Source organism: Aulonocara sp. 'chitande type north' Nkhata Bay, linkage group LG17, assembly GCF_057382095.1.
Source record: "Aulonocara sp. 'chitande type north' Nkhata Bay isolate Kocher_YH1m ecotype deep benthic linkage group LG17, A_spYH_male_GT1.1, whole genome shotgun sequence".
Classification (NCBI taxonomy): Eukaryota; Metazoa; Chordata; class Actinopteri; order Cichliformes; family Cichlidae; genus Aulonocara; species Aulonocara sp. 'chitande type north' Nkhata Bay.
This window is the reverse complement of record NC_141360.1, coordinates 1,138,200-1,162,693: the sequence shown is the minus strand read 5'-3', so window position 1 is coordinate 1,162,693 and position 24,494 is coordinate 1,138,200. Positions and strand designations below refer to the sequence as shown.

Sequence of the window (24,494 nt, the reverse complement as noted above, 5' to 3'; positions counted from 1 at the left end):
CGCAGCCTAATTACATTTGGCCCGCAAAGCCACACCAAATTACTATTAGAGCTGGCCTACTGGTATTATACAGCTAATATATCTATTGTTTAGTATTAAGCTTTGCTTGTTCCATATTCAGTTTTTCAGCAAAACTTGTTCGAGTCCATTAGAAGAGATTCATTCTCATATCTGGAGGTAGATTTTTTTTTCAATAAATATTAATGTTAGCCCGCGACTTTGTTCGAGATTTGAATTTTTGCCCACTGTGTATTTGAGTTTGACAACCCTGGTCTAACTCCTCCCAGCGTCTGTTAGGATAAATGCTGTGAGCAATAACTGTTTACCTAGTAAATCTCCTCAGAGGCATAGTACGTAGGTGGGCTCTGACAGTGTTGGCCAGTGATCATATGCACTTATGGATTAAGTGCAGATATGACAGGATTTAATATCTGCAAAGGAAGGAGAACTGTGGCACATTATCCTGTGGGCTTCTGTGCGTTTTGGCCAAAACCTAAAAGTCAGGTTGGAAAGACAAGGGTTGAAAAATGTTTTTTGGACAGTAATCTCACTGAACAACAACAATTCGGAAGTACCTTGAACTCCATTCCCAAAGCCCTCCAATTTACTTGCCCAAATGGCAAATTCCTGGCTCACATAGCCTGCCACACCTACCACATACACCTACCATTCCTGTTTGCTTGATTCTCTCCAGCAAACACCTGGTGGGGGTGGGGGTCACTTTGATCGTCAGCTCATGTTTTGTGACTATTCACCAAATACTGAATTTTGGGGTGTGTGGGATCAAAACAACTTATGACCACTTTTAACTAGAACCACTGAGGATTTTGCCAGAGCAGAGTATGGAGGCAGGTTGTTGGCTGTCATGAGCAGCACCCAAAGCAGAACTCTGAACAGTGTCCAGCGTCTGGAGAACTAATCCAAGCAAAGAAAAAGAAAGAAATCCAGAGCAGAGCAGTCGAATCAAACAGATTTCAGGTAGAGCTGAGACGATAAAGGGTTGCAGACTAAAGTGGAGCAGCTGGATGAGGGGCTGTTGGTTTGGTGATCAGAGGTAGTGGTGGTTAGTACTGTGGCCTCACAGCAAGAAGGTCGTGAGTTTGACTCCACTCCATTTGGCTTTCTGTGTGAAGGTTGCATGTTTTCTCTGAGCCTGTGTGGTTTCAGCTTCCTCCCACAGTCCAAAAACATGCAGCTGGTGAGGTGATTCTAAATTGTTCATAGGTCTGTCTCTTTGTTAGCCCTGCGTCAGACTGACCTGATGTGCTCTGTGACTTCCTCAATCATTCTGTCTTTTTCTTGGGTGACATATTTTGTCCATCAGTCCATCAGTTAGTGCAAAGACTTGTGGGAAACAAACTGTTTGTCAGTGATGACAATTTGAGTTCAATGGGAAAACTGGTTCTTGGGCTTTATGACTGAGAAGGGGCAGGTGATTGGAGACGCATGTCCAGGCAGTGGTGGATTAGCCGGAGCAGTTTACTTGAAAACAGCTGCAACGCATCCTGCTGTTTGCAAACGTTTAATGTTAGTTTATCAGAAACTTGCTTTACTTCTCCCACGGTCCCATTGTGCAGGAACACAGCAAGCCTCGGCCTCGCTCAAACAACCTGACACCTGCGAGCAGTTCATCATGGAGGTCTTGGTCTGAGGTGTAGGAGCAGTTCTTTCCTGCACATTATTTTGTCCTGCTACCTCATCCCTGAAAAGCAACTGTGTCATCAGTGATGTCATGATTTCACAATTACCTTCAACCTAGAATCCCAGCACATGAAGGCAGACCCCCTCTGCTGGTGTTTCTCCACCACCAAACATCTGATGAACCTTCTGTCCAACAGCTACAGACTGGATGAAATCACATCATGCTGCAGGACAATGACCCCAAGCACAGCAGCAAATCCAGCGGCAGTAGCTGAAAGTGCAGACTTCAACCCAAAATGTGGTGGGAGGAGCTTAAGAGAGCTGTGCATATGTGAATCCCAGAAAACCTGGAGCCATAATTCCTCCACAGCACCGTGAGGCTTCTTTACTTCGAGGTATTGCTGATGAAAAGTGATTCTACAAGTTACTGAATCATCATACTTCCAGACACCGCTTCTGGCTGATTTTTGTTAAATAAAGAATGACAATGAGTGTAAAGTCTGTTAATTATGACTGATATTAAACATATATGTAATCTGATTTATGGACATTTATGAGTGCTGTTTGTCAGCTTTCCGTGGCATTCGTCTTTCGGGATTACTAAAGTGCTCTCATACATAGCAATGAGTGATAAGTCTTTACCATAAAAGCTAATCTGAGAGCATCATGGAGAGTGTGGTGCTGTTCATACGCTCCAGGTGTTACCTGGATGAGTCAGCAGCAGGAGGGCGATCTAATCATATCAGTCTGATTGTAATAAAGCAGCAGTGGGTGTGGTCCACCTTTAAGTATGCCTAACAAGGCCAGATAGTAAAGTCAGCTCACCAGTTTTTCCTGCACCGCTGGAACAAGACAAAATGGAAAAAGTCAAAAACGTTGTGCTTTGAAGCCGTACGTGAACAACCAGGCTCCGTTTCTCTCTATTAATAGCAATAAAATAGTTATTTGTGTTTGACACAAGACCACAGACACACAGCAGAGGATAATCCAGGTCTTGTGTTAATAACCGGTGAGAGAAAAGGGTTGTGGCCTGAGAGGAGGCTATGTGTGAGACTGCACGTATGCTTTCCACAGCTGGCAGCCAGGCCACGGAGAGCTGAGGCTCAGTGTGTGTGTGTGTGTGTGTGTGTGTGTGTGTGTGTGTGTGTGTGTGTGTGGGTGTGTGTGTGTGTGTGTGTGTGTGTGTGTGTGTGTGTGTGTGTGTGTGTGTGTGTGTGTCGAGTCACGTTTATCTATGACTTATGGAGACTGTGACATCACTGCCTGCCTGCAAGGCTTTCACAGATTATTTTCCTCTGCTCTGCCACGATGCACGCTCTTAAATTTAGAGACACATTAACACACATCTGCACGTGCGCACACACACTCACAGATAAACAAAAGGATGACTGTGAGTATCTAACTGACGGTAAATCACACGAAAAGACCACAACAAAAATGTTTGTGTGTATCCAAATGTTTGACTTCTCTGAAAACAATATAAGACTTAGTGACATGTTCTTTCATTACCATAACACACACACACACACACACACACACGCACACACACACACACACACACACACACACGCACACACACACACACACACACACACACACACACACACGCACACACACACACACACACACACACACGCACACACACACACACACAGACACACACACACACGCACACACACACACACACACACACGCACACACACACACCCACACACACACACACACACACACACACACACACACACCAAATGTGTATCAACCCATCACTAAAAGTAGAAGCAACAAATCTAGCATAACCGTGCACAGCTGTAGGCGACTCTGTTCATATTATCAGTGTTGGGGATGGAAGTCACAGCCAGGATTGTAAAGCCTCCTTATCTTGATAGACTTTCCACAGAACTGATCGTATGGATGGATTTTTGTACCTGCTGCTCTCAAGTAAAGATTCGCCTCGATAGCTGCGTGTCATTTTTAGTCACCTGCATCACCATAAGCACCCAGTCTCAGCGCTCCTGCTGTAGCATGCTGTGGGTCTTGGCTTCCTTTTGCGTTATGCAGTGAAGTTATTTTGGCTGTAACACACAACCACGAGCGTCTAAACTTACGCTGCACTATTACGGCCAATCACAGTCCGGCTCCAGTGATGTGCAGCAGAACATGCTTACGTTTGACAGGACATGTGACTGAAGTGTCATATCTCATTGTATCTCACTCTGGCTTCCTAAACGGTCCCTCGGTGGGAATCTATGACCTGCATCCTGAGTTTGCTTTTACCCACTCAAGTTAAAAACTGTCATCAGTGGAGGTAAATTATGTTTTACCAAAAGCTTAAAGCAGCCAAAGTGGATCTGTCTCCTGGTGTAATATGACAACCACAGCCTGTGAAATAAATGAAGAGTGACAAGAGGAATCTGTGCATGATCCATGTGTTTGTGCTCCTCTTTTCTTTTATCCACATTTTTGAATGTGACCTTGTCTGTAGGTGCATGAGGCTTTGCATGGACCCGTCTTAGTAAAAAGTGGTTTATGTAAGGACACTAACCTCGTTCATTTTCAAATCCCCGCCCCGCCTCCTCTGCTAGGTATGGTAACACATTCTTGCTCAAGCCAGTGACTCACTGTCTTATTCCTGTCTCAGCAAAAACCGCCCAACACCAGATAACTGGGGAGCGTGATTTCTGAAAGCACACTCAGAATTTAACTTGGCCAAAGGACAAAATGACTCTTGACTATTGATAAAGTGAAATTAGGCCACAGTCAGTAGTGCATATTTCCACATGTTCATTCTTCATGTCAGGTACCTATTACACGTCTGTTGGGTTCCCCAGAAAAATGTAAAATGATGTAAAAACTGTCAAACAGGCTTCGTCTCCCAGCACGTTTTTCTCATAACATTGTTTACTGTGATTATTTAAGAAAGTGCATTGTCCAGAAGATCCATCATTTCAGTTCATTCCTTACGTCAAGTCAAACCTACTTGACCTATTCTGCTCATTTCTAGCCAAGACAACTTTCCCGTGATTGGTTGCCCATCACAAACATAAGGTACAAATATAGCATGTGGGCGGAGCTCCAGCCAGAACTGTCAAGCAACTTTAAACACATAAAAAGTGTCTGAAGTGTTTTACTTACAGAGAAAACTCGTTTATGTGTTGACCCCATACTACACTTTACAGGTTTCCAGATCAGACTGTTGCTCTTCCTGTGTGGATCCAAGGCTGGTGGACAACGTTGCTGTTACAACCAGTTTTAAATGGATTTTCATTTCATTTCTCCATCCATCCTTCCTTTCCCCTCCTGAGTCGCCTGACGGTTTGCCAGAATCAAAAGTCTTTTTCCATGGTCTCTCCGAACTCCTCCCACACCCGGGGTTTTGCTTGAGCCACAGCCTGAGCCATGTTCTGCTTGGCCTGTCGGTCCCTATCAGCTGCCTCCGAAGTCCCAGAGGCTAACCAAGCCCTATAATTCAATTCAATTCAATTCAATTTTATTTACACAGCGCCAAATCACAACAACAGTCGCCTCAAGGCGCTTTATATTGTACAGTAGAGCCTACAACAATACATACAGAGAAAAACCCAACAATCATATGACCCCCTATGAACAAGCACTTTGGCGACAGTGGGAAGGAAAAACTCCCTTTCAACAGGAAGAAACCTCCAGCAGAACCAGGCTCAGGGAGGGGCGGGGCCATCTGCTGTGATTGGTTGGGGTGAGAGAAGGAAGACAGGATGAAGGACTCCTTCTTCAGCCTGGTGGCTCCCTTCACCTCTGGTGTCCACCATTTGGTTCGGGGGTTACCACCATGACAGGCACCAACCATCAGCTGCAGCTCAGTGCAATGGAGGTGCTGAACATGGTCCATGTCCCCAGTCTCACTGTTGAAGCTCTGCTGGAGGTGTGCATTGAAGATCTCGCAGACTGGGGCCTCTGTCATCACACCCTCACTATACATCATCCTCCCCCGCCACCTGATCCAACTCACCACCAGGTGGTGATCAGTTGACAGCTCAGCCGCTCTCTTTACCCGAGTGTCCAGAACATATGGCCTCAGGTCTGGTGATATGGTTACAAAATCGACCATCGTCCTTTGGTCATTGCCCACATGAGTGTTGAAGTCTCCCAGCAGGACAGCAGAGTCCCCAGGTGTGGCACCCTCAAGCTCCCCGCCCAAGGACACCAAGAAGGCTGGGTACTCTGAACCGCCACTCGTCGCATAAGCGCAGACGACAGTCAGGACCTGTTCCCCGACCTGAAGGCACAGGGAACAAACCCTCTTGTCCACCGGTAAAAACCCAACGTACGGGCAGCACACCGAGGGGATACTAGGATACCCACCCCAGCCCGCCGCCTCTCAGCAGGGGCAACACCAGACTGAGACAGAGTCCAGCCCCTCTCCATGATACTGGTTCCAGAGCCAAAGCCATTCCTTGAGGGGAGCCTGACTACAGGGAGTGCAGAATTATTAGGCAAATGAGTATTTTGTCCACATCATCCTCTTCATGCATGTTGTCTTACTCCAAGCTGTATAGGCTCGAAAGCCTACTACCAATTAAGCATATTAGGTTATGTGCATCTCTGTAATGAGAAGGGGTGTGGTCTAATGACATCAACACCCTATATCAGGTGTGCATAATTATTAGGCAACGTCCTTTCCTTTGGCAAAATGGGTCAAAAGAAGGACTTGACAGGCTCAGAAAAGTCAAAAACAGTGAGATATCTTGCAGAGGGATGCAGCAGTCTCAAAATTGCAAAGCTTCTGAAGCGTGATCATCGAACAATCAAGCGTTTCATTCAAAATAGTCAACAGGGTCGCAAGAAGCGTGTGGAAAAACCAAGGCGCAAAATAACTGCCCATGAACTGAGAAAAGTCAAGCGTGCAGCTGCCAAGATGCCACTTGCCACCAGTTTGGCCATATTTCAGAGCTGCAACATCACTGGAGTGCCCAAAAGCACAAGGTGTGCAATACTCAGAGACATGGCCAAGGTAAGAAAGGCTGAAAGACGACCACCACTGAACAAGACACACAAGCTGAAACGTCAAGACTGGGCCAAGAAATATCTCAAGACTGATTATTCTAAGGTTTTATGGACTGATGAAATGAGAGTGAGTCTTGATGGGCCAGATGGATGGGCCCGTGGCTGGATTGGTAAAGGGCAGAGAGCTCCAGTCCGACTCAGACGCCAGCAAGGTGGAGGTGGAGTACTGGTTTGGGCTGGTATCATCAAAGATGAGCTTGTGGGGCCTTTTCGGGTTGAGGATGGAGTCAAGCTCAACTCCCAGTCCTACTGCCAGTTTCTGGAAGACACCTTCTTCAAGCAGTGGTACAGGAAGAAGTCTGCATCCTTCAAGAAAAACATGATTTTCATGCAGGACAATGCTCCATCACACGCGTCCAAGTCCTCCACAGCGTGGCTGCAAGAAAGGGTATAAAAGAAGAAAAACTAATGACATGGCCTCCTTGTTCACCTGATCTGAACCCCATTGAGAACCTGTGGTCCATCATCAAATGTGAGATTTACAAGGAGGGAAAACAGTACACCTCTCTGAACAGTGTCTGGGAGGCTGTGGTTGCTGCTGCACGCAATGTTGATGGTGAACAGATCAAAACACTGACAGAATCCATGGATGGCAGGCTTTTGAGTGTCCTTGCAAAGAAAGGTGGCTATATTGGTCGCTGATTTGTTTTTGTTTTGTTTTTGAATGTCAGAAATGTATATTTGTGAATGTGGAGATGTTATATTGGTTTCACTGGTAAAAATAAATCATTGAAATGGGTATATATTTGGTTTTTGTTAAGTTGCCTAATAATTATGCACAGTAATAGTCACCTGCACACACAGATATCCCCCTAAAATAGCTAAAACTAAAAACAAACTAAAAACTACTTCCAAAAACATTCAGCTTTGATATTAATGAGTTTTTTGGGTTCATTGAGAACATGGTTGTTGTTCAATAATAACATTATTCCTCAAAAATACAACTTGCCTAATAATTCTGCACTCCCTGTATATCTAGTTGGTACCTCTAAGCCTCATGCACTAACTCAGGCTCCTTCCCCACCAGAGAGGGGATGTTCCATATCCTAGTTTCTAGTCTTGGTAGCTGGGGATCAGTCTGCCACGGCCTCCGCTTCTGGTCACCCCACAGCACACATCGGATCCGACCTCTACACCACCTCCTGCAGCTGGTGGGCCTGCAGGAGAATGGGTCAGTGTCCCTTTTTTTCGGGATGTGCCCAGCCAGGCCCCATGGACTAAGGCCCGGCTACTAGATGCTCCCTCCCCAGACCTGGCTCCAGGGCCCCGGTAACCCTATCCTGGGCAGGGTGGACTGCTCCCTTGATCTTGCGCTCATTGGGGTCTGCTGAATCGCTCTTTGTCTGATCCCTCACCCAGCACCAATCTGCCATGGGAGACCCTACCAGGGGGCAGCGCCCAGTCCCAGGGATCCTTGGGACACACAAACCCCTCCACTATGATGTTCACGGAGGGGACGTGAATTTAATTTAATTTAATTTAATTTAATTTAATTTAATTTAATTTAATTTAATTTAATTTAATTTAATTTAATTTAATTTAATTTAATTTAATTACTTTTTATTCTTTTTAATTACACAAAAAATGAGTCCACGTAAATGTTTTCTTCCTCAGTCTGTTTCTCGCTCATGTCCTCGAGTGTTCCCTGGTTTGTTTTCTTGCTGGCTCACTACTTTTTTATAATCATAGGGTTTTCTTGCCACACTGCAGCACTTTGTGTTTAAGTGAAAGTTCCAAATTAAAGTTCCAAAAAGAACAGTACTCTTCAAACGTCACGATCACCCCTCATGTCTTTATATTTTGCTAGGAAAATGGGAAATATGTGCGCGACTTATTGAAACATGCTAGCATACATGAAAATAAAGCACAAGGCAAAAACAGAGTTTGTACAATCGTAACAAGCTCGAAAGTCAATCTTCTGAACCACAGCCTGAACTCACTTTCAGCTTTCTTCTCATTTCTTGCTGTAGTCTTTACAGTAGTGGGGAAAGTACTCCAGGCTTCCTGACAAAAGCTGCTTGGATTCCTTTATTTTCTGGTAAGATTATCCCACATTGCTTTAATAATGTTGTGGTCTGTTCTGCATTCCTTATTCCATCACTTTTGAAAAGATCCCCAACACCGCTGGCTGAAATGCAGAGTGTGACAGGTGCTATTGTTGTGTTTGAATGAGGTCAAAGTTAAACAGGCTAACAAACAAAAAACACTCTTCTGAAAACGGTGAGGTACAAGAACGGGACTGAAAACGAGTGAGTGAAATGTCCAAAGAAACCTTTGAAGGAAAGCCTGCAGTACTGTTGCTGCAGTTTAAAATGTGTTTGCACAGTACTGGACATACAGTAGAAGCTGTTTGTGGAAAGCCAGTGTGTGCCTCCAGTAACACAAGGAGGGCAAGATTTTGCCCAGCGTGCCCAGTGTAATGATGATGGTTGAAACATTCAAGGGTCGGAAAAAAGTCCAAAAGCCAAATTTTTATCAGGCCGAAGTCATGCATAGCAGGTCGGTCACTGCTGCAAACAAATGTGCCATGGAGTAGGTGAGAGGCAACATCCAACAAACTAGGCAAAAGGTCATTCCTTTGAAGATCCTCTACACACACACGCACACACACACACACACGCACACACACACACACACACACACACACACACACACACACAGATCAGTATGAAAGAAAGCAAAAACCCAGACGAGGAGAGGCTGATCTTGCATGAGACAGGGAAAACTGGTATATGGATATAAATAAAGTGATCCTAGACAAACGTGCCTAAATGTAGGAACAGAGCCAAAATTCAAACCTTAAGACATGTAATGGACACTACTATTGTTTAGCTGTTTTCTTAAGCAAGGCTGTCAGAGTAGTATTAGGAACTCTTGAGTATGAATATTCATCTTATGTAATCCCGAATGTTGACTGTGACATGTTTATCACAACAGCATGAATCCAGCAAATATACTGGACTCCAGGGTTAAAATACACTATTGCATATAGAGTGAAAGGACTTGAAAGAAGCAATAGCAGAAGTGAGGAGACAGACCCACAGCTTACCGGCCCTCAGAGTAGTAGAGTGTGGCTTGGATGCCACAGTGGTGCCAAGTCTCAGGAGGAAGCACTGGTGGCAAAGCCTTAGCCCATGGGGCCCACCCAGTCTGTCTTCCTGTAGGGGTGCTGAGGTCAGGTGCACTGGTTTTGCACTGATCATCACCTTCATGTATATATCAATCTGCTCAGCACTTTTTTATTTTATTTAAGTGTTTGTCTTATAGCATGTTTCGCACTAGGTACCACTACAATTTCCTAATGTTGTAAATCTGCTCAACATTCGGCAATAAGCCCTTTTCTGATTCTGATTTTCTGAGGTGAGATGTGAGCTTGGTGGAAGTGCTGGTCTCACACCTTTGTGTTCACTTGGATAAGCTGGAGCAGGTTAGGCTGCTGCTCCTGTAACCTAGCCCCAGATATGGATGGATGGATGGATGGATGGATGGATGGATGGATGGATGTGATGGATGGATGGATGGATGGATGGATGTAATGGATGGATGGATGGATGGATGGATGTGATGGATGGATGGATGGATGGATGGATGGATGGATGGATGGATGGATGGATGTGATGGATGGATGGATGGATGGATGGATGGATGGATGTGATGGATGGATGGATGGATGGATGGATGTGATGGATGGATGGATGGATGGATGGATGGATGGATGGACGGACGGACGGATGTGATGGATGGATGGATGGATGGATGGATGGACGGACGGACGGACGGACGGACGGACGGACGGACGGACGGACGGATGTGATGGATGGATGGATGGATGGATGGATGGATGGATGGATGGATGGATGGATGGATGGATGGATGGATGTGATGGATGTGATGGATGGATGGATGGATGGATGGATGGATGGATGGATGGATGGATGGCTACAGATGTTGTAGTAGCATATTTGTCCACTCCTCTAAAATCACCACCCATCCATGGATGTAAAACATTACATTACTTACTTAAATGATGTTCATCAAACTTTGCTTTCATAATCTGCCAATGTAATCTGGAGACATCTCCATCCATCCTTCCATGACAACCTGAAATGAGTAAGAATGACTTGATGGGCTTTTCTTGAATACAGTATTGACAGACTATTCCCACAACACCTCGACGGAGTGACTGTGCTGAACACCAGACAAGCAGAGACCACCAGTGAGAAGATGAAGCGATAGCCTTCATCAGTCGAGATCCTTTTGAATCTGTCCAAATCCCACTTTTACCACCAAACACCCCAAACATCTGGAAACATATTTGCTAGGATTGCTACACCATCTTTTCATTTGTTCCTCGTGACTCGAAAACCTCAAACTGGTGTTTGTCTGTCCATGGCACTGTTTTCCTGTCCTCCTCTGTCCAGTTTCTCTTCATTTATGGCCAAACTGAGACGCCACTTTCTGTTTCCAGGGCTCAGCTCTTCAGTGTTGATGAGACTGGTTTGAGTGCTCTGCTGCCAGTTTGAGATCCATGAGCGGTCCTACTGTGAATGGGCACTGTGACTTCTTTAGAGCCGGCTTGTGCTGATCCTGAAGGGAACTCTGTGGAATCTGTATGTAGTCATTAGTTTGTTTTTTGTGTTCATTTTTCTAAAACATTCAGACAAGGCTTTTCCCCCTGTAAATTAGTTTACATGGTGTAACCTGACAATAGTGCACACAATGTGCCACATGAGTGATGAATGCTGAAAATGGCTCGCTGTAATTTCATGTAGGCAATCCATTAAATATTAATTATGTCCAGTGATCTGAGACAGATTCATTACTCATTTACAGTATGATCAGTATGACCAGCCTTTCTGATCGGCGTGCAAACAGGCTTTTCAAAGACAAGGACGTTCCTAAGTCACCTCAGTGTCTGGACACAACAGAAAATCTGATTATGTGACAAGTTTGATGTAACAATAATAATAATATTCAGTTTACTTAAACATGAACATTTTACATGGTTACATTGTAGTCATGGTGGGTTGTTGGTCAGACAAAACAAGATTCTTGGGCACTGTGATGACTTTTGTCAGATCAGATAAAAGCAGATAAAATAATCTCCACTTCAATTAAAATGTTTCCATTATTTGCTGTGTCTTCTCACTCTGTGCTGCTAGTCCCACAGTGTTCATATTCTGTGACTGTGGGGCTGCGTTCCACTGATGGAAAATGTGACGGCACCTGCGTTCTGCCAAGTGTAAAATATTGTCTTGCCTTTTTCCATTAAGTAACACGAACCAGATCCGGCTTCCTGAGTTTCCACTTATTTAAAATCACTGCAATAAGTCAACTATCTCCAGTCACTTGACCTGAACAACACTGCGGGTTCTTTACAGTGTGGATTCAACGTGCTTTACTTTTACTACACAGATCATGTAAAGTCTTATGCTGTTCCTAAAATAATGACACAAGTTTTCTGTGAAAGTCAACCGATCAAATTTATGGTAGATAAGGTGGGAGAGTAGTCTCTGGTGTGTGACACAGTTTCTGCTGGCTGACACATCAGCTGCAGGCAATGATGTGACATAACTCACGCTGGTGCACTTCTGTGCTATTTGATTTTTACATGGTGATAAAACTTTGAAGCAAAGTGATAACAGAAGGAAATATAAACATGGAGAAGAAGTATCCATCCATCCATTTTCTTCAGCCAATCAAAGTCAGGCTCGCAGGAAGGCCAGAGGTTAGGCACTCTACAGGGCCAACACAGAGGCCGCGTCCACACCAGCGCTTTCAGTCGTTTTCACTGAGTTGTACGTCCACATTGAAGCGGCTGAAAACGCTTCATCTAGTCCTGCGCATGCGTGAAGCGCAAGAAGATTCAGCCTGCCTCATTTCTGTCTGCCGCTTATTTACTTTCCGGCTTTTGAAACGTGGCGGCAGAATGTCGAGGAAAAGCAGCGAGTTCTTTAAATGGAAACGTAGAAACTAACAATGAGCTGGAGTTGTTGCTGCGAGTAACACAAAGGTACAACGTTGCAAAAGCATTTGAAGAAAAGCTCTCTGGAGCACGTACAGACTGATATTAATCTTTAACAGGGCTGTCAAACAAAACAGCTGCTGTATAATGCCCTCTGCTATCTGTGTTTAATTGGTCACATGACTGCATCACATGACTAACGTTCGTCATCGTTTTAGAAAGGCTCCGGGTTCGCTATCCACACTGCGACGCGAAAACGGCGTCTTCAAATGTATCCGCTTGGAGAGCGTTTTGAAAACGCTGCGATTTCCTTGAGCAAAAACGCTGCGTCTCAGTGTGGACGGGAGGCCAAGACGCAGAGAAAACGATGTGTTTTCAAACGAAAGCGTATCAGTGTGGACGTAGCCAGAGACAACCATTCACACCTATGGCCAATTTACACACTGACTGCAGGTCTGTGGACTGTAAGGAAGCTGCGGTACCCAGAAAGAGCGCATGCAGGAGGACACACCTCCACGTAGAAAGGCCCGGGTCAGATGGTGGAAGAAGAAATATGTATTTCTAATTTGAACGGCCTTATAAATGCACCAGTGTTGACCCCGCTGTCCCCTCAGTTTGGGAAACTTGAGCATTAGCACATTACCATTAAGATGAAGAGCTCACAACACATACAAATGGACTGGTTTTCTACTCTGCCAGAGCACTCAAACATCTTTATACAACATGCACCATTCACGAGTCTGTCAGAGAGCAACTCAGGGTTACTATCTTACCCAAGTATGCAGGCTGGAGCAGCCAGGAATTGAACCACCAGCCTTCCAAACAGTAGATGACCTCCTCTCCTCCTGAACTACAGCCAGTCAGCATGATAAAGGGCCACCCACCCATCCACCCATTCACTTTCCTTTATCCAGCTGAAGTGTGCTGGGCTGCTGAAGCCTCCCAGCAGGATGAACCCCAGATCTGATCTGATGCTACATAACCATAACATGATAACATGGTTTCTACAGTCTCCTCTGTAGACTGATAACAATAAAGAGACTTTTTCTACTTTTTCCTCAAACATGATCAGGGTTACTTCCTTTCATCCATCATCCATCCATTACAGGGGACTAGAATCAGTGGCAGCATTCTCTGAGGTAGGATTACCTGCCAGAAGTCAAAGCACGACAGTTGTGTCCAATTCTGGGTGGTTTTTGACCGATCTTTGACTTTTAATGCTCACATCAAGTCTCTGGGCCGCTCTCGTTTTTTCCAAACCAGAGATGCTTGTGCATGCTGCCTCCAATCTTTGTGTCAAAGTGCTGCTCTGAGGCTTTCATTGCCTGTTTTCTGTCCTCCACTCAGCTGGGCACCGAATGAACCAATAGCTGGTGTTCTGTTGACCAGCCTCCGCCGTTTGTGACTCATTAACTCTGTGCAGTCATACGACTTCAGGCTGCTATCAGATCATATCCTGATTTCTCAAGGACTGTCCCCCCATAATGATTGACTTCAGTTAGGGCAGATGAGTCAGAACAGCCAGTCGAGGCCATTGCAACATCCGGAGAGTGGACGACGACACAAAGTGGATATGTGCTGTGGACTTCGTTAACCTAATTGGGATTTTGGAGAGGCACTTTCACAGCCTGACGTGACCATCACGTATGTCTTCACATGTTTGAGAAGTGCACACACACAGAGATCATACTGTAACTCACTCCACAGAACACCTTTTATTTCAAAAGTCAATAAAAACAGTAACAATAAGACTTTACTACAGTTCAGACTTCTTTTCCTACCATGTTTAAGCAGCAGTGGAACAACTTTGGTGATACACAGACATAAACATACAAAGATAACTTAAATACATGACTTTTTTAAATACTTTGGTTGATTATCTAAATATTCACAGGTGCCCGTGATGCTCACGGTGAAGCCACGTGGAAGGCACTGACATCTTCAAACACATTCGCAGACAGCCACATTTACACAAGTACATCAGGGCTTTTCATAAGTCTGTTACAGGGAGCAAAATTCAAGTTGTGACAAACGTTGGACAGACATGCTTTAAAGTGCTTCCTGTGATCTAAAGAAGATCGGGTGTCTCTCAGATGGAAAACAAGCAAACAAACCAGATGTGCCTGTTTGTAACAGAAACACTGTTAACCTGCCTGATTGGCTCTGGATGCTTGCTCTGTGCGGACGTATCGGCGGTCGTGGACAGTTTGCTCATACAGCCCCACATGAAGCAATGTCTGATGTCACAAGAACACACTGCGTTTAAACAAAAGACGTTAAAATACAGGCAGCAGGAGCACAGCGATCCAGAGCAGATCAAACACAGGAGATACGTTTCCTGGTAGGCTAGCAGTGCAAACACACACATGTATCATGTGTGTGTGTGTGTGTGTGTGTGTGTGTGTGTGTGTGTGTGTGTGTGAGAGAGAGAGAGAGAGAGAGACATTCTGGAAAGTACAGAAATCAACCAGGTTGTTTTAGCGTTTGAAAAGCCTTTTAATGATCGGTCACGAGACACTGATTAGCTCCATTACAGCAGAGAGTTGCACCTCAACAAGCCTTTGAACAGGTTAAGACCTCTGATTATTGTGACCTGTGACCTCACAGCCCCCACAATTACAGGCAGGATTAGCAAAAAAAGAGACTAAATGCAAACATGTAAAAAAGGAGAAAGACATCAGGCTATAAAAGAAGCGCACACTGTAAAGTCGATTTGTCAAGTACTATCAGGTATTTGGTGATTTTAAACTAACGTCAGTAATAACCAGATATCGCTCAGTGGCCTGTATCCTTTAAAAAGACATAAAGAGTAGCCAAACATATAGTAAAGACTTGGAATAGAGAAATTAAATATATGTTTTACAGTTTTTGTAAGGTTTAACCCAATTCTAGGACTCTTGATGAGGAAACTTCGGTTATTTTCAGTCCATCGTCTGCCCACCACTTCGGACGTGAATATAAATAGAGTGAGAGGAAATGTTAGGACTTGGGTTTTTGCTATTTCGTGTACATATTTGAAACTGGGCACTGCTACACCTAACATTTTGGTTGCTCTGGTCCCTCATTACAAAACAGCAATGTAGTCGTAAAGCCTTTGGCCATCATCTCAGGACTAATTTAAACCCATTTAGCCCATTACACATCAACATTAAGGGTGTTTTACCAACTGTAATATGCAGCTGAACTTTTCTTATTCAGTCTTCCTAAAAAAGACTTCACACAGTTGGCATCGAAGACTTGGCTCATGAGCAGATTGCAGGCTTGTACAGCCTCCACTTTAATGAAACACAGAGGAAAACATTTAGGAAGAAATGCACTCATGTGCACACTCAGCAGTTTTCACAAAAGTCCTTCAGTTGGTCCATAAGACGTCCAAAGGCACGTAAAGAAGGTCAAATGTGTTTTTGGTTTCATGAGATCGATCTAGAACTGAAAGCGACTATCGAGCTACTGAGAAACATCAACAGGAACATCTTCGTCCAGACCAAGAGTCCACATCGCTCCGTTACAACTACTCGACAACACTGTAACTATGGGAACATGGGCTCATTTTTACCATTTGCCAAGCCTTTAATATCTGCACGTTTGCGTATTTCACTTTAGCGCCGCAGACAGCGGGAGACTTGGAAAGCCCCCCAGCCCCCTCCCACCCCTCACATTGTGACTGAACCTTTAGGTTTATTAAACGGCTGTCAGTCCAAAGTCCTGCCATTCTCCCTGCAGGGAGAATGGCAGCAGCGGCGTGACAGAGGACTGATCCATGACTCCAACGTTCACTGTGCTGTGATAGCCAACCAGCCAGTGCAGCTCAAAATTGAAAGCGATACTTAGGGGAGTCCGTTTGTTTGCATTCCATCCAAAGCAACAGAAGCTGACCCTCTCCTCTCTCTGTGGTAAAGTCTTGCTGAATGATGAGTTCGCAGTTCTGAGGCAACTGGAAACTTGCGACCTGCTCCAGGGGTGTCAGTGTTCAATCTGAAATTGCATGTGAGTCCAAAATTAAGACAAAGGGGGCCACAGAAAAGAGGTAAAAGGGTTCACTGAGTCGCCGACGAGTTCTCTAGGAATACATTGGTTCTGACAGGAATCCAGCTCACGCTGCAGCTTCAAATCCACATTAATGGCTTAAGTGTTTGATCAGTGAGCGGCAGGATAACCACTCCTGCGGAGGTCAGTGGGCAGATAGGACCAGGCCACTGGATGGTGTTGAAGACAAGCCTTCATTCTTATATTAACAGGATTTAAACATCAGCCTGAGATCTCTTGGCTTCTTTTGAACGTTCCAGAGGGAGATTCAGAAAGACATCACTAACCCTCAAAGCCAAACTTCCTCATGATGGTGGGAGAAATCAGTTCAGGGGCTTGAAAGAAGATTCAATCAGTCCTGATTTAAAGTTTTAAATCCATATATTGTGCACAAAAATTAGAAGCAACAGTCATCTAAGGCGGGTATAATAAAAGTTGTGTACTACATCAAACTCTAATGCAATAACTATCAATAATACATTAAGAAACAATAAATAAATGGAGCAATAGATAGACTTGCTGTGGCTATTTGGAGGTTTTATCGAAGTCATCCAAAGCTGTGGGGGCTCCTGGGATTAATGGGAGAAGAGTCTTCTCTGCCAGTTTGGCCAATAAGCTGATAGAGCCTATGGCTGAGGTTCTGCACTTGACAGGTCCCCAGGACGCAACCCACCCGCATCAGTTTGGCATGGTGATGGTTGTGGTGACCCCCTCGTGAGTGGGCATGGCGACGAGCTCTCGGTGCCCGTCGCTCAACCTGCAAAGCCTCGGTGGACCGCACCCACGCCAAGGCCGGGGAGGCTGTCCTTGCTCCTGATGCCAGTCGCTGCTTCATGAATCCAGGCAGCCGGTTTGGGGATCGGCTCAAGGGTGAAGATGGGACCGTGCTGATAGTCTGGCTTTCTGCAGCGGGAGCGTTATCCTCTTTCTGGCCAATGAGTTTGTTGAGAACATCCAACCTGAGGAGAAAAGAGATGTCGGGTGAAAAGCTGTTCTACAGGAGTGAGAGGGATTCATACTGAAAGTGCACCAGAAACGTGAAACAACTCAAGATAGCATGAGAACATAGAGCAATACTAGCAGCTACACATAACTAAAAGTGTAAGCTAGAAGTTAATGTGTTATATTCTCAGCAGGTAGAATTGTGACGAGTTCACGAGACAGTTTTGCAGCTAGCATGCTAATTTGTGCTAACTAGAACTAGCTAAGCCGTCAGGAGTTTGTTTGTCCAGAAAATTCCAAAAATATCAACTGTGCCAATCACTGCCACGACTGTTAGCACGATCGAGGGCAATGCTAATTCTGCGGACATCTAATTATAGGTGCAATTTGGTAAATAAACATTTTATGCTAGCTTCTGAACACCGCACAGAGCATCCTTCAGCATCTATATCCTTCACAGGCCAAGTTAAGCTACAAACATGAAAGTTGTAAAGGATCACCCCATCCAACATGTAAAATGTAAAAAATCACACACTTTCTCAGAAACTATTGGCAAGATGGACAGCACCTCTTGTGTGATTGGTCCATCTGTACAAACAGGCTCGTGAGAATACACATGACACTAAATGATGTGTTAAGGTGTGCAGTGTGGCGGACCACTGGCTCAGACATTTTCAGCAAACAGCAGTGGCCGACTCGCCATCTGTTCTTTGTTTGACAAAAACAGTGGCTCCTTCGCTGACCTGTTAGCGCCATGTTTGCGTAGCACGGTGTGACTCAAAATCCCGAGAGAAGTAAAAAGAAACAATGACTGCTCGGTCACATTTCAGACTGTGGAATAGCTATGTTGGTCCACACACGACGCGGTGCTTGTACAAATAAAGGATGTAGGTGCCTTCGTATTTCTGTACCCGTTACCTGCTGGACTGCCCCTCTGTGTGACTATCAAAGTGATTTCTCTTTGGTTTTACAGCCTGTTGTGAAATACTGGTGTTTCTCACTGCTTGGTTTTGCTTTGGCACCAGTAAGGTTTGGGATAAGATCGCTGTTTGGTGAAGAATATCTGGCGTCACAGTGTCAGCTACATCTGTTAAAGCCACAATTTTCATTTCCCAAAGTTGCCAGGATAAATATTTTGCTGTGACACTGGGCTTAACATCATGTTGTGCCTGGATGAACTAAAAAGGTGGAATCTTTGCCAGAGGTTTACATTTAGGATTAGAATGAATCCATCTTTCGTGTTCGCCTTTCGAAGCAAAGATGGAAAAATGTTTCACCATTTTAATTATAAAACGTGTCTTCCACATGTGAAACGCTAACTCGTGTTATCTTCTCATGAACACTCCCTGCTGAGTTCTCCAAGACTTCACAGCCTGTGGTTGGTTTGAGACTCCTCCCAGAGACGCTAAGTGCAGCTGCTGGCTCACTGTTGGCAGAGCCGGTCGCCTTTAGAGGACCTGCTATCCAACAGTGGCGATGGCTGAATAAATAGTTGCATAATGGTAGGCCGCAGACGGAGGAAAGCACTATTTCCAGGACAGGCCGCAGTCTGCCACAGTGCCACATCATCAAGTTACACCCACATGGTCTGCACGGTGAACGCTTAAAGCTTATTTGCATAGCTGCAGCAGTGGCCCCACAACAGATCTCATAAACGCATTTACACAACCCAATGACAGGATGTATAGTTTGTATATTTCCATACGGATACTTACTGTAACCCACAGCATTTTCATTGTTTCAGGCTGGTTTTCACAGCAGTGATAATGGATGTGACTGATGCGAGTCTATAGCAGCTGTAATCTGTGGTGCTCATGACTCTTTCTGTTTGTATCCTGGATCCAGGAGGTCAAAAGTTTAGCATAAGAACATCAATCTTTTCTGACTGGGGCTGAAAAATACACTCATGCAGCTGCCATGTGCAACGTTAAGGTGCTGCAGTGATGTAGGCAATAATAACTGCCTCACATCTAAGAAAAGCATCTGGTACCCCATGGCAACCCCCCCTTGCTTTTCCTGGTCAGTAATCCAGCTCTGTTTATTGTGCGCATTAATGAGGTAAAGGGGATTATGGAGCAACGCACCGCAGTGTAGGAAAAGCCTTGTGATCAATGACAGCAGTGCCTCCGATTCCCGAGCAAACCATCGGAGCACCTGGTGCACTTAGTTAATGGTCTTGAAAAATAAATATGTGCCGGGGAACAAGCGCTGCATTTTGGTTGGGCCAACATCACCTGCAGCTGGAACAATGCCTGACCTCCCTGCAGTCTAACCAGTCATACAGTGAAGGAGACCTTTGTGTTTGGCAGGAAATCAAAGACGTCCGGGCTTCTGGTTTCTGATGTGTTGCAATATCCCAAGTTTATGGCTTTCAGACACATTTGGCTGATGATTTCATAGGACCTAACAGTTAGATTAAAGGTGAAGCCAGTACCTGTAGATCAGCCGTGTTTCCTTTTCTTCTCTATTAATGACGACGAGCTGTATTAGTTGTTTTAGGAAGTCAAATCTGGGCTGAAGTCTCTGAGCAGATTTGGCCTCCCTGCAAGTCATAGTCTAATCTTAAATTCCAGCCACAGGTCTCATGGAGGGGAAACGAAACATAAACCCAACCTGAGCCTTCCTAAGATTGGCCCGCAGTAATCCCAACACTTCAGATTTAAACCCACTACGTTTCAAACGTACACGTTTACAGATGTTTCAAAGGGAATCAGCCATCCGAGGATGAGGAGCGAAAGCTGACAGAAATCTCTGTCTCAATGAAACGAGCTGGGCACTTCCAGCTTTCTAACCCTGGGCTGTAATTTCTATTGTTCAAGCCTTTTTGGCCTCTGAATAAACTCCAGCTGGTGAATTACATGAACTGACAGATGCCAAGTTATAGTTCACAAACCACATAATTCTGATGGATGTAGACAAGACAAAAGGGTGGTTTCTCTTCCCCTCAGAAGCTGCTTTTATTTTCCAAATGCCTTTTGAGGAACTTAAACCACACACTGATCCTCTTACATGCATGTCTTCTACTCTTACATGACGTACAGTGCATTCATGTGCAGCGGCTCTCTGTGTGAGCAGAAACCTGCTCTTTAAGGATGCGAACGTTGGAATTTAGGTCTTAGACATTAATCCACAGCGGAATTCCTGCCGGCAGCCTTCTCAACTTCAGCCTGTGCTTGTGCAGATTTACCTTGATGTGCTTGTACTCTACACATACTCCACACCAGCCCTGAGCAAGTTCAGTGTTTACAACAGGCTGCAAATCAAAGTAGACGCATAAGAAGAAGCCTGGGTTGAGGCGCTAAATTTGAAATCATCCCAGAGGAATAAAGGTGGTTTAAAGAGATGCTCAGAATCGAAACATCAAATGTCTGGACCCCAAACCAAGAAACAGCAGAAAGGCTCCGGCCATGCTCTGTGAGGTGTTTTTCTCTGATAGTCATGTTGGTGCTCGGTGAAAACGCGACAATTCGGCCCTGAAATGTTCAGACAAACTTGCAGCCCAACTTATGCACACAGGCTGATCCAGACAAAGCCGGGGCCATCGAACAAAAGCCTGACCGCAAACCAGCTTCAGAGTCTTCAGTCTGCAAGCAATGAGCTGCTTCCCACTTCCAGAATCTGGACCTAAAGCCGCTTCACTCCTAAAGCCATGTTTAACTTGTCTGGCTGCAGACTATTTTCAACTACAAAAAAGATGTTATGTAAAATGATAATGAGGGGTATGTGTTGCCGTCTTATGCTTAACAAACAATTTCTCCTCGTTTGGAAAGCGCCTGCTTGGCATTGTTACATCTCTCTGTGTCCATATCAGGACACAGGGAGACAATATGGACACAAACACAGGACGTGGAAGGAATGACAGACATCTGAGCTCAAGAGTCCAACAGACAAAAACATGTGAAGTGGTGGTGTCTGCTGTTATCATGCTGTCAGCTGGTGACAGGAACCGAACAGGATGCGTTAGGAGGGTGTCGCAGTCGAGGTCTACAGCACGATAGAGCCCAGACTCTTTCCTTTCACCTGCACGTCTCTGTAAGTGGTCAACAACAGCTCAGACCTCCTCCACAGTACCTGCAGTGCTCAGCTGCAGACACTCGGGAGTCCATTTATCTGAGATAGTCTAAAAGACAGAAGTCATGAGGAAATGTGACTGTTCTTGTTTTGTTATCAGCTTTTTTAAGGCAATAAAACAATGTTTAATTAACTACACGGAGCTGGAACTGCAGCCTTGAACATTTGTAATGGAGCAGAGGACTGATGGGGGAGCCGGCCAGGTGCAAACAGAGCTGCCCCCCCCTTCTCTGGGTTTCAGCAGCAGCCGTTTGTCCAGATGACAGAGACGGCCACAGGAGCGCTTTCCCACCTGGAGGAAAGTTCCACCCTCGGATCCTCTTACACTGGGTTAGATTCAAGTGCGTTTTCACATCATGGGAAACAGCAGCTTCTTCCACGGCGCTCGCTTTAAAACTGCAGAATCAGCGCTGGCACAGAGTTACGGCTCCACACCCAACCAGAAGAGGTCGCCCTTCACTGTGCCTCATCCTCAACTATGCAACCCGGCACACTTACTGCCACTGTGACGAGCTCCCTGCCTCTGACCAGGTGGACGTCTGTTTGCTGCCTCGTGTCTAATGAGATCCTGCTCTGACACCAAAAGAGTGGAAAAGTACAGGTGCCATTCATCCCCTCACAATATCCTTTACAATGACCCGTGATGGTGTCTACGACTGGGCTATTCAGAATGACAAACTGGTTTTCCCACCTTTGGAAATGACATTTTCCCTGCTTGATGTCAGGGAGACCAAAGCAAACAAAAGCCCATATGTCAGTGGTTCATCATGTGACACCGAGAGCTGGGACTAAGGCGACGTTTGGGGCTTTAGAAACATCTGAATTGTTTATAGAAAACAAGCTGAGGCGCAGTTAACTCACTTTAGTCATGTTTCAGTGGCAGGGTTAAATGTAGGTCAAAGGTCACCTACAGCTCAGGTGTAATTTCTCATCATCTCCTTCATAACTGCAAAGATCATTTCGCCTTCTAAAAACACTGAACTCACGCAGCTCTGTGGATTTCTGTGGGCTTTGACCGAGATACACTCCGTGTGGATGTGGAGCAGCAAAGATAAAGCCACAGCCTTCAAGTGTCCACTATCTACTGTCAGGCTGACACGCGTTTACACACACCAACCCTCGTGATTCAAGTTTCGCAGTGTGCGTCAGACTCACAGAAGAGTAAATATCAGCGTGTCTTTATTGTGAACTTTAGAGCACGTTATTTATCTCTGTTAGAAAAACGTTCCCAGCGAGAATATGACGCGAATAAAAACAGTGAGAAGTGTTTGAACTAAACGACGACGGGAAAGTGACGACGTTACAGTCCATTGAAACGCGTTAACGACGCTGATGTTTCTGCCCGATGCAGTGCAGCTATGAACAGCAAGACTTCAGCGGCTCCAGCTGCCTTCTTCGCTCCTCTCAGACAGCAGAGTTGCTCTGTAGGCACTAAAGTAGCACTAATACAGCAGCAGCGCAGCGGTGTGTCCTACCTGTTCGTGCCCGGTCTCTCCTCAGCCGGCAAAGCCTGCTGGAGGGAAAGCAGGCTGATGCAATACACAGTCAGCGGGAAAAAGAACCGCATCTCCGGGCCGACTCCAACTTTACACCCTCTTTCTGGGTAGGAGGGGGCGAAGTGACGGACTGGGTGAAGGTTAAATCCCAGGAGTGGGAGGGAAAAAAAATAAATAAATAAATAAAAAGTGTGATAATGTGTCCAAGATGGGCGGATTGGAGACTGCAGATGGAACCTTTAGGGGGAAAGTAAATAATGGGTCAATCTGCTGCTAATAAAACCAACATATATTTTAAAAAGCACGACAGTGTGAACGTCTACTCATAGCACCAGGCAAACTGATGCACCAAGAACTTTACATTATGCTGAAAAAATGTCCCAAAACGGCAAAATCCATAAAGTCCTGCCTGCTGTTTTATATTTGTTTTTATTTTACTTAAAAGAAGCAAAGACTAGTCTCACCTTTTAGGCAATTAGAGCTCAGAGGGAGGATTTAGTTCCCACGAATCCAAACGTGTTGGTCAAGATCAAGTTCTCCGGTTCTCTGAGCTCCGGGTGATATTGTGGGTTTAAATACTGAGAAGGCGGAGTTCACTGCCTCTATTCCTGGTGGGCAATTTTCAGAAAGGTGCTGGGAGGGTATAATATGCTAAACCCGGGAAATCCAGCGTTGATATGGTGCACAAACCCATCCCACTGCTAATCCTTTATCAACGAAAATCACAAGAAGCGCTCGCTTGTATTTGAGCCCCAGTTCTCATGTCCTTGTATAAAAGATGCTGCTGGATGTGACGAAGAACAGAGCCCTTACAGCTTTAAAGGTCCTAGAAGCTGAACACCAGACACCTTTGTGTTAAACATCTGCTATCAGTACTTCAAAGATAAAAGTGTCACCGTGAACTTAACGCACAGCTGTGAGCTAACAAGTAACCAGCACTAACACATCACCCACAACTCCATCTATCATAATCCACCACGTGCACGCGCAGGAAAATGCCTCACGTTTGCATGAATTTCTCAAGCAGTCAAACCCTCCTCTTCACCTTATCACCGCCTCAGCCCGCGTGTGTGAAGCAGATAGAAGGAGATGCGGGAATCTTCAGACTCTCCGCTTCGCTGGTGAGTCAGGCTATCACGTTTTCCACACGTGAATATTTCCTTCACACACTTTATTGCTGCTGGTGTCTGTTCCTGGTAGGAAGCACGCGTGGTTTTATTTGGGTTATTCGGCAGATGCTGTAATTTTCGGTTGTATTTTGTAATCTCTTCCAGTTCTATGTCACAAGTCTGAACATGCATCCTACAACTCTG

At 45.2% G+C, this 24,494-nt stretch overlaps 1 protein-coding gene across 1 annotated transcript; it reads right to left on the bottom strand.

Annotated features, from left to right (window-relative positions):
* Positions 1-14,346: 14,346 nt before the first annotated feature.
* On the bottom strand, positions 14,347-24,486 carry adm2a (adrenomedullin 2a). The gene is made up of 4 exons (XM_086269263.1): positions 24,186-24,486; positions 23,646-24,014; positions 23,161-23,418; positions 14,347-17,631 (listed from the first exon to the last, which is right to left on the bottom strand). The coding sequence occupies exons 3-4, from the start codon at positions 23,250-23,252 to the stop codon at positions 17,220-17,222; spliced, it is 504 nt and encodes a 167-aa protein (XP_086125389.1). The 5' UTR covers positions 23,253-23,418; positions 23,646-24,014; positions 24,186-24,486; the 3' UTR covers positions 14,347-17,219.
* Between the last annotated feature and the right edge of the window lie 8 nt (positions 24,487-24,494).

Excerpts from the sequence above, each read along its gene's own strand:
- adm2a (XM_086269263.1), bottom strand. The coding sequence starts at position 23,252 with ATGCGGTTCTTTTTCCCGCTGACTGTGTATTGCATCAGCCTGCTTTCC. Across the intron at positions 17,632-23,160 it reads GAGAGACCGGGCACGAACAG|GTTGGATGTTCTCAACAAAC; the intron begins GTAGGACACACC and ends TTTTCTCCTCAG.